The sequence below is a fragment of the Theropithecus gelada genome, chromosome 5, assembly GCF_003255815.1.
Source record: "Theropithecus gelada isolate Dixy chromosome 5, Tgel_1.0, whole genome shotgun sequence".
Classification (NCBI taxonomy): domain Eukaryota; kingdom Metazoa; phylum Chordata; class Mammalia; order Primates; family Cercopithecidae; genus Theropithecus; species Theropithecus gelada.
The window spans coordinates 105,558,182-105,573,012 of record NC_037672.1 but is presented as its reverse complement, the minus strand read 5'-3'; the positions used below and the strand labels follow the sequence as shown (position 1 = coordinate 105,573,012).

Sequence of the window (14,831 nt, the reverse complement as noted above, 5' to 3'; positions counted from 1 at the left end):
TTTTTTTTTTTTTTTTTTTTTTTTTGAGACAGAGTCTTGCTCTGTAGCCCAGGCTGGAGTGCAGTGGCCGGATCTCAGCTCACTGCAAGCTCTGACTCCCAGGTTCACGCCATTCTCCGGCCTCAGCCTCCCGAGTAGCTGGGACTACAGGCGCCCGCCACCTCGCCCGGCTAGTTTTTTGTATTTCTTAGTAGAGACGGGGTTTCACCGTGTTAGCCAGGATGGTCTCGATCTCCTGACCTCGTGATCCGCCCGTCTCGGCCTCCCAAAGTGCTGGGATTACAGGCTTGAGCCACCGCGCCCGGCCAAAACTACTTTTCTCTTAAATGTTCTAAAAGAAAATCGACAACACAAGCACAATGATGATTAGCAATGCCCTCAGACCCTAGCATCAAGAAGACAGGAGGGGTGGTGGGGACGGCAAACGATCCAACAGTCTGTACTTTGTCTAAACGGTAAAGTCAGGACTTCGCTCAGGCTGCCTGTGGGCCTGGTCATACTTTTCATTAGTGTGTCTTAGGCTGCTGCTAGAGAAGTCATGTTCCTCTCCAGGATGCAACTGTTTCATCAGGGCTTCCAACGGGAAATGTATCACTTGACTGTATTTTCTTCTCCCATTATAGGATGGAACTGTAAAACTTGCCAATAAAGTACCTCTCAATACAGCTGTTTAAAAAACGTAGCAAGCATTCAGTAATGGTGGTGATCTAAAACAAAAACAAACAGTGCCAAGAAATCTGGAGAAGGTCAGAAGCAAAGCCACATCTTCGGTGTGACTATGGGTCATGTCTTCCTTTCACATGTCATATCTGTTTTGCATCACTGCAGGTGAAAGAGCCTAGTGTAGTGCCTGATACACACAGGCACTCAGGAAATGTGAGCTAAATTAAAGGAATTTCCTAAACAACTCTATACAACAGGTACCAGTGCTGCTGCTCCTATTTTACCCATGAGGGAAGCTAGTGTTGGAGAGTTAGAGTCAGAAAGGTCTAGGAAATTATTTACCCCAAACCCTTCGACTCACATTACAGATGATGAAACTGAGGACCTTTCCAAGGTCGGAGGTGGTGGGGGATCGGCACCAGGCCCATGACTTTCCCCAATGATCCTTCTGTAGCAGACACAGACAACGGAGGGCAGTCAGGCCTTTCACTGTCACCAAGAATGACCAATCTTTTCAATAAAGATCAAACTGCTTGACAAAACTCCCTTCTTTGGGATGGGTGTTTATTATTCTAAAGGGCTCCCTGTTGGCCTGGAAGCCAGCCCTGGTCCCACAAGTTCTTCTGTTTTTGTCAGATGTCTCTGCAGCCTCTAGATGCCAGTGTGAAACGCACAAGGACACTGACTGGCAGTGATGTACAGATGACAGAAAGGCAAGTCTCTTTGTCAGGGGCAGGGCCTCTCTGGCCACAAGGCCACCCATCTCTGAAGGTTGACAATCTAGCGAGCCGGTAGGCAAGTGTCTCTCTTTAGCCACTGCCCACTGGAAGTGCCCTGAGAATTGTTTTTGTCATATAATCTTATTCTGCCATTCAATTCCAACCAAGAAGCATGAAGTATAGTCAAGCAAATCACTAGAAGAGCACTGATCAGTGGGTCAAGTGCCACACACTCGAAGGCTCTGGATCCCGAGGTACATTCTGCCAGGAAGAATTCCACCCAGGAAGCCAGGCAGCTAAGAAGTCAATGCTCCTTTAACGCTCCCAAGAGTACTTCGGTGGAACCCAGATAAAGCTCAAAACAGGAAAGTCCTCTCTGCCTACAGGCAATCCCTTCAATTACACCATTCTGTTTGCTCCATCCAAAAAAGGAGGAAACACAGAACTGCTCTGAGAGTCCTTGGCAGACAGTTAAGGACCCGTAGGGTACTCCTACGCCCGAGAATAGAGTACAGGAGTACCTTACATGTCCTTAACTGTCTGCTGTCAGATGTCTCTGCAGCCTCTAGATGCCAGTGTGAAATGAACCAAGGAACATAAGAGCAGTTTCGTGTTTTGAGGACCTAAGCCTCCTCCATTCTCCAGCATAGGAGTACTCAAGACCCACACACTTCAAGAAACATATAGGCCTGTCCCTGGATGGACCCATGAAGGTTACCATGGGTAATTCTACCCTCATGTAGGACAAGGATCAGATCAGGGCAGCCCAAGCCTCGGAAGCAAACTGGGAGCGGGAGGATGAAGAACAAAGGAAACCATACTGGCTCTTCTTGAAATAGCTGAGGGGTAGGAGAGAGGGAGGTGGATGAACTTGGTTAGAGGATCCCTTCCTGGGAGAAGACAATAAACAACGAGGGAAGTTCAAGGCCCAGGGAGGGACCCCTCAACCCCTGTCAAGAATGTCCAGGGGTCATAAACAGATATTTTTCAAAAAAAGACACACAAGTGGTCAATAAACATATGAAAAAATGCTCAGTATCACTAATCAACAGAGAAATGGAAATTAAAACCACAATGAGTTTAGCACCTGATACCAGTCAGAATGGCTTTTATTAAAAAGTCAAAAACAACAGATGTTGGTGAGGATCTGGAGAAAAGGGAACCCATGCATGCTGCTAAGGCAATGTAAATTAGTACAACCTTTAAGGAAAACAGTATGGAGATTTCTCAAAAACTAAACATAGAACTACCATGCGATCCAGCAGCCCCACTATTGTGTATATATGCAAAGGAAAATAACTTATTCTATCAAAAAGATCCCTACACTCATATGTTTACTGCAGCGCTATTCACAACAGCAAATACATGAAATCAACCTAAGTGTCCATCAATGGCTGATTAAAGAAAATGGGGCATATATACACCATGGAATACTACTCAGCTATAAAAAAGAATAAAATCATGTTTTTTGAAGCAACATGAACAGCAATGAAGGCCATTATCTTAAGTGAAACAACTCAGTCAAATACCATATGTTCTCACATATAAGTGATAGCTACGTAACAGGTACCCATGGACATACAGAGGGAAATAAAAGACACTGGAGACTCCAAAAGGTAGAAGGGTGGTGAGGGCTGAAAAATTACCTATTTGGGTACAGTATTCACTATGTGGGTGATGAGTATACTAAAAGCCCAGACTTCACCATTACATAACATATGCATGGAACAAAACTGCACTTGCACCCACAAATCTATAAAAACAAAAAATAAAAATGAAAAACAAAGTAAAAAAAAAAAAATTGTCCAGAGGTTACATACTCAGCAGCAAACTTGTCCAGCCTTTTGAAGAGCTCGTTTTTCACCTTCAGATTCTCCACGATGGCTTCCACCACCAAGTCTGTGCTGTGGACAACAGAGGCTGCATCCGTGCTGGTCGCTATGCTGCTCAAGGTCTTCTCCACAAATTCACCGCCAGCCTAATGTAGTGGGAGGAAGAAGAGAACATTCACCGGGCTCACTGGAAATCAAGTTCTTAGCTCTGCTCCCGTTAGTAAACTGGGTGTTCAGAGCACCTGTACTGGCCCACCCTATCTGTTCTCAAAGTGTCCACGAAGCCTGTAATTTATCCTTCCACAGCTCCGCACCATCCACTAGTCTTGAGGTGGTGCTGACTATCCATCTCTAATAAAAGCAGAGACTAGCTCCTATTAGAGCAAGGGCAAGAGCCAGGGTAACAAAGCCGACTTAGCATTTATCAAACAATTATTGCCAGTCGTGTGCCTGAAACCGTTGTTTCCGAAACAAGCTAGACACAGCCTCCGCTGCCAAAGAGCTCGCAGTTTTCATTGTTTCCTCATTTTCCTCCTGTGACTCCAGGTTTCCACTGACCTCAATAAGGACAGAATCGGAGATGGTGCCTCTATAAGCCGCCATTTTATTTCATGGTGTAATTTGTCCCCAGGGCATCAAAATAGTCATAATCAGCAAAGGCATCCAAAATCATCATGGAATAAGCAGCTAGATCTCAGCTGTTCTACAGAAATACTTTACTAGCCACATTAAAAAAAGGGAAAAGAGACCGGGCACAGGCAGATCACAAGGTCAGCTAATTTTTTTGTATTTTTAGTAGCGACGGGGTTTCACCATGTTAGCCAGGTTGGTCTCCATCCGCCCGCCTCGGCCTCCCAAAGTGCTGGCATTACAGGCATGAGCCTCCGCGCCCGGCCTCTTTTCCCTTTTTTTAAGGTGGCTAGTAGAATATTTCTGTAGAACAGCTGAGATCTACCTGCCTAGCTACTCGGGAGGCTGAGGCAAGAGAATGGCGTGAACCCGGGAGGTGGAGCTTGCAGTGAGCTGAGATTGCACCACTGCACTCCAGCCTGGGCGACAGAGCGAGACTTCGTCTCAAAAAAAAAAAAAAAAGGGAAAAGACATTCACAGGTAAAATTAATGTTATTTAACCCAATATATCTAAGATGCCATCATTTCAACAGGTAATCAATATTTAAAAACATTGAGATGTTTTATGTATTTTTTTCCCCTATTACAGCTTTAAAATCTAGTGTATATTTTACACTGAGAGCACATCTCCATGTAGACTAGCCACATTTCAAGCACTCAGTAGCCACTTGTGAGTAGCTATTATACTGGTGGTCAGTATAGAGCTAGATAAACATAGTATGTCAACTAGGCAAAGTGAAACTGACACCTCCCTCCTCAGTGGTGTCCCTGGCAGAGGAGAGAAATCTCAGGAGTATAGACTTCTGAGAAGTAGCTAGCCAGAGCTGAGCAACTTGAGTACAGAGGCTATCCTTTTATCTTTAGGGTGTCGCTCAAAAACTCAGCCCAAGGAGATAATTAGCTGAAAGTTTGTAAACAAGGGGAAAATGCAGGCTATCTGGGTCAAGCTCACTCTGTCCTAGACTCCAATCCTCAGGCCAAGGCTCTTATAATCTCATCTGTCTGGACCCTCCTCATAACACATCCCCTGTGTGGGGTCCCACTACGATTAAGAATATCAGGGACAGGTGGGCCAGGCGTGGTGGCTCACTCCTGTAATCCCAGCACCTTGGGAGGCCGCGGCGGGCGGATCACGAGGTCAGGAGATCCAGACCATCCTGGATAACATGGTGAAACCCCGTCTCCACTAAAAATACAAAAAATTAACCAGGTGTGGTAGCAGGCACCTGTAGTCCCAGTTACTCGAAAGGGTGAGGCAGGAGAATGGCGTGAACCTGGGAGGCAGAGCTTGCAGTGAGCCGAGATTGTGCAACTACACTCCAGCCTGGGCTACACAGTGAGGCTCCGTCTCAAAAAAAAACGAATATAAGGGACAGGTGAAGAAGATCTTAATGTAAAAAGTAAAGTAGAGGTTCCTCTTCAAAAAGACTGTCCTTCCCGTCTAAGAATAAATAGTAACTTTTCTTAGAAGCAAAATTTAGTCTAAGACCTGTGCTAACATTCTTAAATATCTGCTAGCTGTAATAAAGAAATCAATGTACTTTATGTTCTTAGATCCCACAATTTAGCCTAAACATTTGCCCTGGCATGCTTATACTGGTCCAAGTGGGCATTAGGTCACAGCCTCTTCCTCTTCCTTATTTAGAGGTGTTTTTACCTTTCTCAGCATTTCACAAGTTACTTCCTCCTTGCTTTGTTCTTCTCTGCCTTTGCCTCTTTTTAAAAGTTCTAAGTTGCTAGCCAATCAAGACAAATACATTTGAATGTGAAGTTCTGTTCCAGCCAACAGAAACCTGACACAGCAGTAGGGTGGACATGTCATGTGATAAATGACCCTGTCTCCTGTCTCCTTTGTTCGGTGTACTCTTGTGGCAAAACTGCTGGCAAGTGTACCCTTTCTGCAAAAAGTAAAAGTGGCCTTGCTGAGGAAATTAAATTTATGTTCAAGTGGTATTTCTTTACAGCACCAAAGAACAAGCATTTCTAACATTAATCTGCCTGTGATATTTATTCTTTGAATTTCATCCAAGAGAAGGTAAAATTATCTCCACCGTCACCTCTCTGGCTTTTAAAGGCCACTAGACTTTGGGAAAAAAAAAATGCATATCAAAACCACAATGATTGCAGGACTCGGTGGCTTATGCTTGTAATCCTAGCACTTTGAGAGGCCAAGGTGGGAGGATCACTTGAGGCCAGGAGTTTGAGAGCAGCCTGGGCAACACAGTACAACCCCATCTCTAAAAAAAAAATTTTTTTTTTAATTAGCTGGGTGTGGTGGCTCACATCTATAGTCCTAGCTACTCGGGAGGAGATCCAGACCATTCTGGATAACATGGTGAAACCCCGTCTCCACTAAAAATACAAAAAATTAGCCGGGCGTGGTAGCGGGCACCTGTAGTCCCAGTTACTCAAAAGGGTGAGGCAGGAGAATGGCGTGAACCTGGGAGGCGGAGCTTGCAGTGAGCCGAGATTGTGCAACTGCACTCCAGCCTGGGCTACAGAGCGAGGCTCCGTCTCAAAAAAAGAAGAATATAAGGGACAGGTGAGAGAATGGCTTGAGCCTAGGAATTCAAGGCTATAGTGAACTATGATCACACCACTGCTCTCCAGCCTGGGCAGCAGAGCAAGACCACATTTCCAAAAAAAAAAAAAAAAACAAACCACAATGAGATACTACTTCACACCCAAGATGACTACAGTAAGAAACAAAACAAAACAAACATGGAAAATAGCAAGTGTTGGCCAGGATGCGGGGAAACTGGAACCTTCGTACACTGCTGGTGGGAATGGGAATGTAAAATAGTACAGTCACTACAGAAAACAATTTGGTGGTTCCTCAGAGAGCTAAATATAGGATTACCATACAACCCAGCAATTCTATTTATAGGTATATAACCCAAAGAATTGAAAACAGAGACTCCAAACCAATAGTATACCAATGTTCACTGCAGCATTATACAAAATAGCCAAAAGGTAAAAACAACCCAATTCCGTTAACAGATAAATGGGTGATATGGTTTGGTTCTGTGTCCCCACCCAGATCTCACCCTGAATTGTAATAATCCCCACATGTCATGGGACAGGCTCCGTGGGGGGGGGTGATTTATAAAGGACAGTTCCCCTGCACATGCTCTCTCTCTTGCCTGCTGCCATGTAAGACATGATTTTGTTCTTCCTTCACCTTCCACCATGATTGTGAGGCCTTCCCAGTCATGTGGAACTATCAGTCAATTAAACCTCTTCCCTTTATAAATTATCCAGTCTCAGACATGTCTTTATTAGCAATGTCAGAACAGACTAATACAATGGGTTAAAAAAAAAGTGGTATAAATCCAATGGAATATTAAATTGGAATATGATAATAATCCAGTGGAATATTAAGCCATAAACAGGAATGAAGTTGGCTGGCGCGTGCTGGCTCACACCTGTAATCCCAGCACTTTGGGAGGCCCAGGTGGGTGGATCACAAGGTCAAGAGATTGAAACCATCCTGGCCAACATGGTGAAACCTCGTCTCTACTAAAAATACAAAAATTAGCTGGGCATGGTGGTGCACGCCTGTAATCCCAGCTACTCGGGAGGTTGAAGCAGGAGAATTGCTTGAACCCAGGAGTTGGAGGCTACAGTGAGCCGAGATTGTACCACTGCACTCCAGCCTGGCGACAGAGTGAGACTCTGCCTCAGGAAAAAAAAAAAAAAAAAGAATGAAGTTGTGACACATGTTACAACATGGATGAACCTTGAAAACTTTATGCTAAGTGAAATAAGCCAGACACAGGACAAATATTGTATGATTCCACTTACATGAAGTATGAATGTGCAGGCATAATTAATGCTACTGAATTGTATAGTTTAAAATGGCAAATTTTATGTTATATATATTCTACCATAATAAAAAAATTTTTTAAAAGCATCTAGATATACCACCTTAGATAACTGAAGTGAGAAACAACAAATGCCCTATGCGTACTTTTCTCTGTCTGCATACAGTGAGAAATTCTATCCAAGCCCCAAGGAAATCAATCTTAAGCAACTTCAATAAGATGACAAAGGTAAATTAAAATTTGTTTGGGTGATTTGTGCTGTATTTCTAATTAAATGCAAACTCCTACGTGAAAGTGCACCGAAAAAGCAGCATGGCCCTCAGTCACTGACTCCTTCTCATCCCACCATGCTGTTTTTTCCCAACCTCTACGGAGTTCCTCAAATTCTTCTATCTCTTCTGCTCCTGGAAAGCAGAATTATTCACTCTTAGTTTCTATAAATACCATATTTATTATATCATTCTCTTCTTAACTTGTAATATAAAAATTATCTTCCCATTTCTTCTTCCATCCTTTTAGCAAAACAAGTGTTCTTCAATTCCAAATTCTCAGTGTTCTTCTAGAATGAGTTCACTACCTGTACAAGCTTTCTTCTCAACCTTAAATCCTACCCAACAAAATGGTTATTTACTTCTCCTGTTTTGTAATCAGTACCCCCGAATGTTTAATAATTACGTTATTATATTGGTTTAAAGTTATGGAAAAATGAGTTTTACATGAACAAACTGAAGAAAAAGAAAAAGAAAGCAAGCCAGAAATCCCCCATTGTCCTGCAAATGTAAAGCAGTCAGAGGACTTGTCTTAAAGACATCAATAATAAGAAATTACCTTAGGGTTTTCTGCAAACTTCTTCTTTGCCACTTTCCTAAGGCTTTCCTCAATTCCCTTTTTGGATTTTGCCAGAATGTCCTCTGTCTGGTCTACCAACACTACTGTGTGACCAGTTGCTGCAGCAACCTAGAGCAACAAAAGAACAGTTTCTTTTTAAAAGAAAGAAAACATAACACACACATACACATACACACACACACACACACACACCCCACCCCACCCCAAAAAGCAGTGGCATTTCATATTCCACATGAATTCTACTATCATTCCATTCAAACTACTGAGTGAACATACAAGAAGTCAATATTAACTAAACGCACACTTCTTGCGAGGCACTGTTCTAAACCCTTTATATTGAATACAGCAAATTCTCAAAACAACTGTCAAAGGTTAAGAAGCGTCCCTATGGTTACTCAATGGGTAGACAGCAGAGCCGGAATCTGAATCAAAGTCCTGAAGGCCACGCTTTAGATACTTCTCTGTACTGATTCTAACACTGCAACTGTTCCATTCAGGGGCTACTAGCTACAAGTGGCTATTTAAATTAATTGGAATTAAGTAAAATTAAATATTCAGTTCCTCAGTGGCACTAGCCATATTTCAAAGTGCTCAGCAGCCTGTTCCCAGAGCACCCACTCCCCAGCCACCATCCTTTTCTCCTTGGAGCTGGAGCCCCTTGTGCAGCTTGGCCTCTTGGCCCTTCTCTTCTGCAGCCCTTAAATCAGCAATAGGTAAGACTTCAAACTCTAATAATGGTGGCAAAAAGACTCCTGTCCCCAAGGGCTATTTGGTGACAAGACTCCCATGAAAATGAAGTCTTTGGGATCAGCTAATTTAGGATGGGCAATTCCCTGCCTTCACCATGCCACCCTGGCTGAGGGAGGAATCCTAGGGTACAGGGTATGTTTAGTGAAGCTGCCCAAGCTCACACACAGCCAGCTAAGTGCAGTCACAGTGAGTGACAAATCAATCCCTATTTCATCACTGTCTGGCAATAGCTTCAGCAAGGATCATGGAATAGGTATTGTGGCTAAAAGCAAACCATTGGGTCACCTTGATCACCTTACAGGCATGTGTATGTCAATCAGTTCAGGACAGAAGCAAGAGGACAGGCATGACCTAATACAATCATAAATGATGCAAGAGGACAGTAGAACTGAGATGCCCCTCGGGATCCGAGAAGCCCCCTGCAAAACCATTGCTTTGGAACCTCGATGATACCAACAGTGTGCAGGAGAGGGGCAAGTTATCTGGAATGAACCTGCCCAGAGAAGAACAAGGAGATGACAGAAATAGTCCCAAACCATGGTTGTGATATAAGATTTTTGAAGCCAGGCAACCAAAACTCAAAAGCAGAAAGCCAAAGAGTAAAAGAAACAGAAACAAAAGAGCAAAACCTAAAGGCAAAGACGTTCAAATCCCAAGGCAAGATTTCCAAAGAACAGTTTGGTAAGACAGGTTTTAAATGCAAGGTTATTTCAACTGCACTCATGGCTCCCTGAGAATGCAGCACACGGTGGGCTCATGTCTGAGCCTGTGGACCCATAGGCTGCATCAGCACCGTCTGGGAACCAAGGCATGAAAATGCTCCCAGGACCAAAAAGTCTGACAACCAGGACTGGGCAACCAGAACAACGGGGAATGAGTTATCTTGATACAAGGACAGAGGCAAGCAGGAAACCAGTCCATCAGCAGAAACATTCCACAGGCTGCAGGCAGGCAGCAAAGTAAAACAATGCCCCCAAAGCAAAACCCTCATCAATCCAAACCAAGGTTTTCCTCTAAGTGGCAATGGACCAAGGCCCATCTAGTCAATGATTCAAATCATCTGATGCAAATTTGAACCTCCAATTCAATAAATTCAATGTAAAAAAGCAAGAGCAAATTTTGTGCAGAAAAGACTTAACATGGCAGGCCTGAAACTGCTATCCTTAGAAAAAGGCCTGTTAGCAAGGTTGGCCCTTGGTTGCCATCTGGAACTTAGATCTTTCAGGAGGGTTCTCAGCATTCCCTGATAAGTATGCCTTGCTGTGCCTAGACTGTGTGTGCAAACAATGCAGTTTATGATGCATACCTGCTTTCCTTCTGAGTATGGAATTTTCAAACTTGCCAGGTAGGGGTGTTACATGACCAATCCCAACAAAAAACCTGGACACTCTAATGAGCTCTCCTGTGTTAACAGAAAAAATATTTTAAAGAGATTTATTCTGAGCCAGTGAGTGATGATGGTCCAGAGAACAGTCTCAAGACATCCTGAGAGAGAGTGCCGGAGGTGGGCTGGTGGGCAGTCAGGGTTGGTTTGGTTTGGTTTTGTCCATTTTAGGCAGACAGGAATTGTAGGTAACATCAGAAATCAATGCACAGAAAGTAAACATTGGTTCAGCCTAAACAGGTGGGATATCTTTAAGCTGGAGCTTACAAGTCATAGGTGGATTCAAAGATTTTCAGATTAGCAATTGGCTGAAAGAATTAAGCTTTGTCTCAAGACCTGAAGTCAGTACAAAAGAATGCTCAAATTAAGAAAAGGGAGTCTGCTGTCACATGATGGTATACAAGAAGTTGGAAAGTAAGCCACATTATAGTAGGTTAATTTTAAAAATCTGTTTAACAAGAGTATGGTTTGCAGGGCATGACTTAATGCTTGCCTGGCATGGCCTTAGGTCCTGTTTCTACGAAGAGTCTGTTCTGTCAGTCTTTTGGTCTCTATTTCACCGTTAATGCTGATCAGTTGTGCCTAAACTCCAAACGAGAGTTAGAACGAGGTGCCTCTGACCTCCCTTCCCATCATGGTTGGAAAGCTCAATTTTTCTCCCTACTTCAGTTTAAAGGCTGGAGCATTTTCTATAATTTTGGACTCTCCAAAATGCCTACACTTGCATACCTGGTCTAGTGAGAAGGCAACAATTGTATGCTGTAAATGGTTATTCCTGGCAGACTTTTTTTAAAAAATTCTTTTTACTTTAGCTTTTCTTTCCTTGATTATCTCACAAAGCTTCAGGAAAATACAAAAGAAATCTTATAGTGTAGACATTTCACAGACATAGATAGAAAGGATGCTCCTGCTTGAATGTAAAGTGCATATGGTTAGGTCTGAAAGGAGAAAATACAGGTAAACAAGAGAAATTTTAATTCTCCTTAAATTTTTCCATTTTATGGTAAATCTCTGTGATGCAGGTCACAATTTATTGTGTTGCAATAAACTACCACTATAGCATAACTTCAAGTGATTTCAAGTTATAGTAGCATTTTCATTTTACCCACGTGCAGAGATCAATCTAAAAGTGCAAGGTTCCTTGCCATCATTTCTTACAGTCATACCCTAGAGACACAAGGTCAGCAACTTCTAAGGGCAACCTCAAGTCTTAATCATCTTTACAAACCCCAGTGCCCGACCCATGACCCACAGTGAGCAATCAATGCATGAACAACATACAAACCTGATGCCTGGTACATATTAGATGCTTAATAAAATATCCACAGGATTATAGGTCCAATGTTCTTTGACTAATCTATCCACATGGAGTTGGTGTTCATCTCCTGCTGGTGCGTTAGTCTAAATGGGCCATCACAGAGATGGACTCAAGATATTAGATAGGCTATTCCTTTCTCTCATTTGGACCATAAAAACTGCACAACTTTTATCCCAGACTGGTTCGAAAGGCTAAGACACTCTTAAGCATGGGTGAGCAGCCATAGGCCACCTGAAGGCCACATCATTTATTTCTGAATTATGAGTGCACTTGTCTTATTTCTTCTATGAGATCTCTAAGAGCTGAGACAGCCAAGAGAAGTCAATCTCTACCTACCCTCAGAAAGAAGCTTTTGAAAAGAAGCCAAATGCAGCAAAAATAAGAGGTGCCACGTACTGAGCATCTACTATGTGCCAGGTTCATAATCTGCATTTTCCAAAACTATTTCTGATTAATCCAACAACCCTAATCCATTTTATAGATGAGGAAAACTGATGCTTAGAGAGGTTAAATAACGTGTCTAAGGCCGCAGGGCTACTAAGTGAAACTAATACACACCCTCAACAAGAATCCTTCAGCTTCAATCAAAGTCACAGTAATAGCAAAAATTACTCGATAAACAAGAGCACCTACCCAGACAAATGACAGTTTCCATGTCAGTATTACAGACTCAAAAGCAACACAGAACACCCTCACCCTTTTGTGGTTTTAGGACAGGGGTTCTCAAAGTGTGGGTCATGGACCAGCAGCAACAATCACCCAGGGACTTGTTAGAAATGCAAATTCTCAGACTCCACTCCAGACCCAATGCATCAAACTCTGAGTAGGGCCCAGTGAGCTGCGGTTTAGCAAGCCTTCCAAGTGATTCTGATGCTCACCAAGGTTTCAGAACCACTGCTCTAAGATCTGTGCTCCAATCTGGCACAGATTAGAAACAACTGGGAATATTTTAAAAGCCCAAAACCCAGGCCCCACCTACAGATATTTGAATTCCTCTAGCCTGGGGTGGTGCCTAGTCATTCCTACTTTTAAAAACACCCCCAGGTGCTGAGCACTGCCCTAAAATGACCTGTTGGCCCTGATCCCTATCCCTGCCTACACCAGCCACTCCTGGGTTGCCATCTATCTCCTCAAACCACTGAGAAGCTCTAAACCAATTGAGTTCCAAAGTATTCCTGTTGCTCTCTGAAAGTTCCAGACGCTATCCTGAAGATACTACTGGGAAGACTCCTCCCCCACACATTCCCCAAGGAAAGGTCAAGCCCCACTAGGCCTCCTGCCTGGGACTCTTCACATCAGGGTCTTGCTCCATCACTCCTACATAAAGCTTGCTTCTTAATTCCTTTCTTGAAGGTCAAGCCCTGCACTTGTTTCCCTGATTATGTTTGTTCCAGCCCCTTTCTCTGCAATAGTGCTCTTCTAGCCTTGACGTCTGGCCACACTTGCATCTACCATCCCCTGTACAGATCCTTGATGGTCACCTGCCTGCTCCTGGCTGACTAACCACCACCTTTGAGCTTTGATCCTCCTTTCTTCTCCCCAGGCCACAATGCTGAGAGAAAATCCTGAATCTCCTAGAGAAGAAATTCCTTGAAAGACTCCACAACCAACTGAAACCAGAGCCCACTGAGGTTTGCCAGCCCTAGTACCAGCTCCGATAGAGAGTGCATTCCAAATGCCAGACACCAGGCCTATCCTATCTCATTTAATTTTATTTAACCAGTTCTCCAAGGTCAAATGTCAATTTTAATGAAGCGTCACTTCACAGTTATGTAGTTTGTTCTTTTGAAACAGACAATTATGATATTAAAATCTGGATTAAATGAGCATATGACTGTTTTTGATATTTGGAAGAGGAAAATTCATCACAGTTACCATTATGCCTATAACTAATTATTCTTCCAAAGAAAGAATCTGGACAACACACATTTACAACATAAATACCGTACTGACCATTGTGAAGCTCCATTCTTTAGCATTCAAAGTCCTAACAACAACATTATCAAGTGCCTGTAATTGCTCCATTCTCCCACCACTTTTCTTTCTTCAACTCAAGGCAAAATGTCCTTGGAAGAGACACTGTGGCTTCACTTGGCACAAATAATATGAACACAAATGCACATAAGGGCATGGGTATCTCAGATCTCATTATGCCTGGTACATTCAAATCATCCAGAATACATTTATATTAATTCTAGGATCATCCAAAAAGAGGCAAATTTTAAGACTTTTTTAATGTAAGTTTTAGATCCCCAAAGACCCTAGTTTGAAAAACAATGGCTTCATCTAATCTTTTTGGCAACCATAAGATCAAATATTAAGAAAGAAGTATCTTGATTAGGAATATCCAATACAGACAAGAAAGAAAGAAAGGTGTATATGGTAAGTTACAGTATCAAATAAACATTTAAACTGAATACAGTGTTATCACTTGGTTTAACATTCCTTTTAGTACCACATAACACCCTGAACACTAGTTTAGGGGCATCTTACCTCTTTAACAATAGCCTCCCAGCTGGGCTTTCAGCCTCCAAGCTCAGCTCTCCCAACCCTTAACAGATATTTGTTTCATCTTCTTAAAGTAAAACTCAAACATCATCCCCGCAGGGTAATGTTCCTTCCTCTAGCAGACACCCAGGTCTTGAAGTGTAGTAACTCCTAAGGCTGTCCTACACACATTCTTCAGCTGCTTCTTTTTGACCTTAAAAATCTCTTTTCTATCTTTCTTTCTTCATTCCTTTCTTGAAAGAATTATCCCTCATTGCTGCTGAGGTCAACCTTTTTCCTATGACAGATATGGAAGTTCATGATTATGGTTTCCAGTTATTCCTCCTGAATAAAATCTGGAGTCCTTCAAGTGAT

The 14,831-nt window shown here is 42.8% G+C and overlaps 1 protein-coding gene across 1 annotated transcript in view; it reads right to left on the bottom strand.

Moving 5' to 3' along the window:
- HADH (hydroxyacyl-CoA dehydrogenase) overlaps positions 1-14,831 on the bottom strand; it is a 46,237-nt gene that overhangs the window by 18,108 nt on the left and 13,298 nt on the right. Inside the window, 2 exon segments of the mRNA XM_025385223.1 lie at positions 3,203-3,360; positions 8,497-8,625. Of these exon segments, the coding sequence (XP_025241008.1) occupies positions 3,203-3,360; positions 8,497-8,625 (287 nt within the window).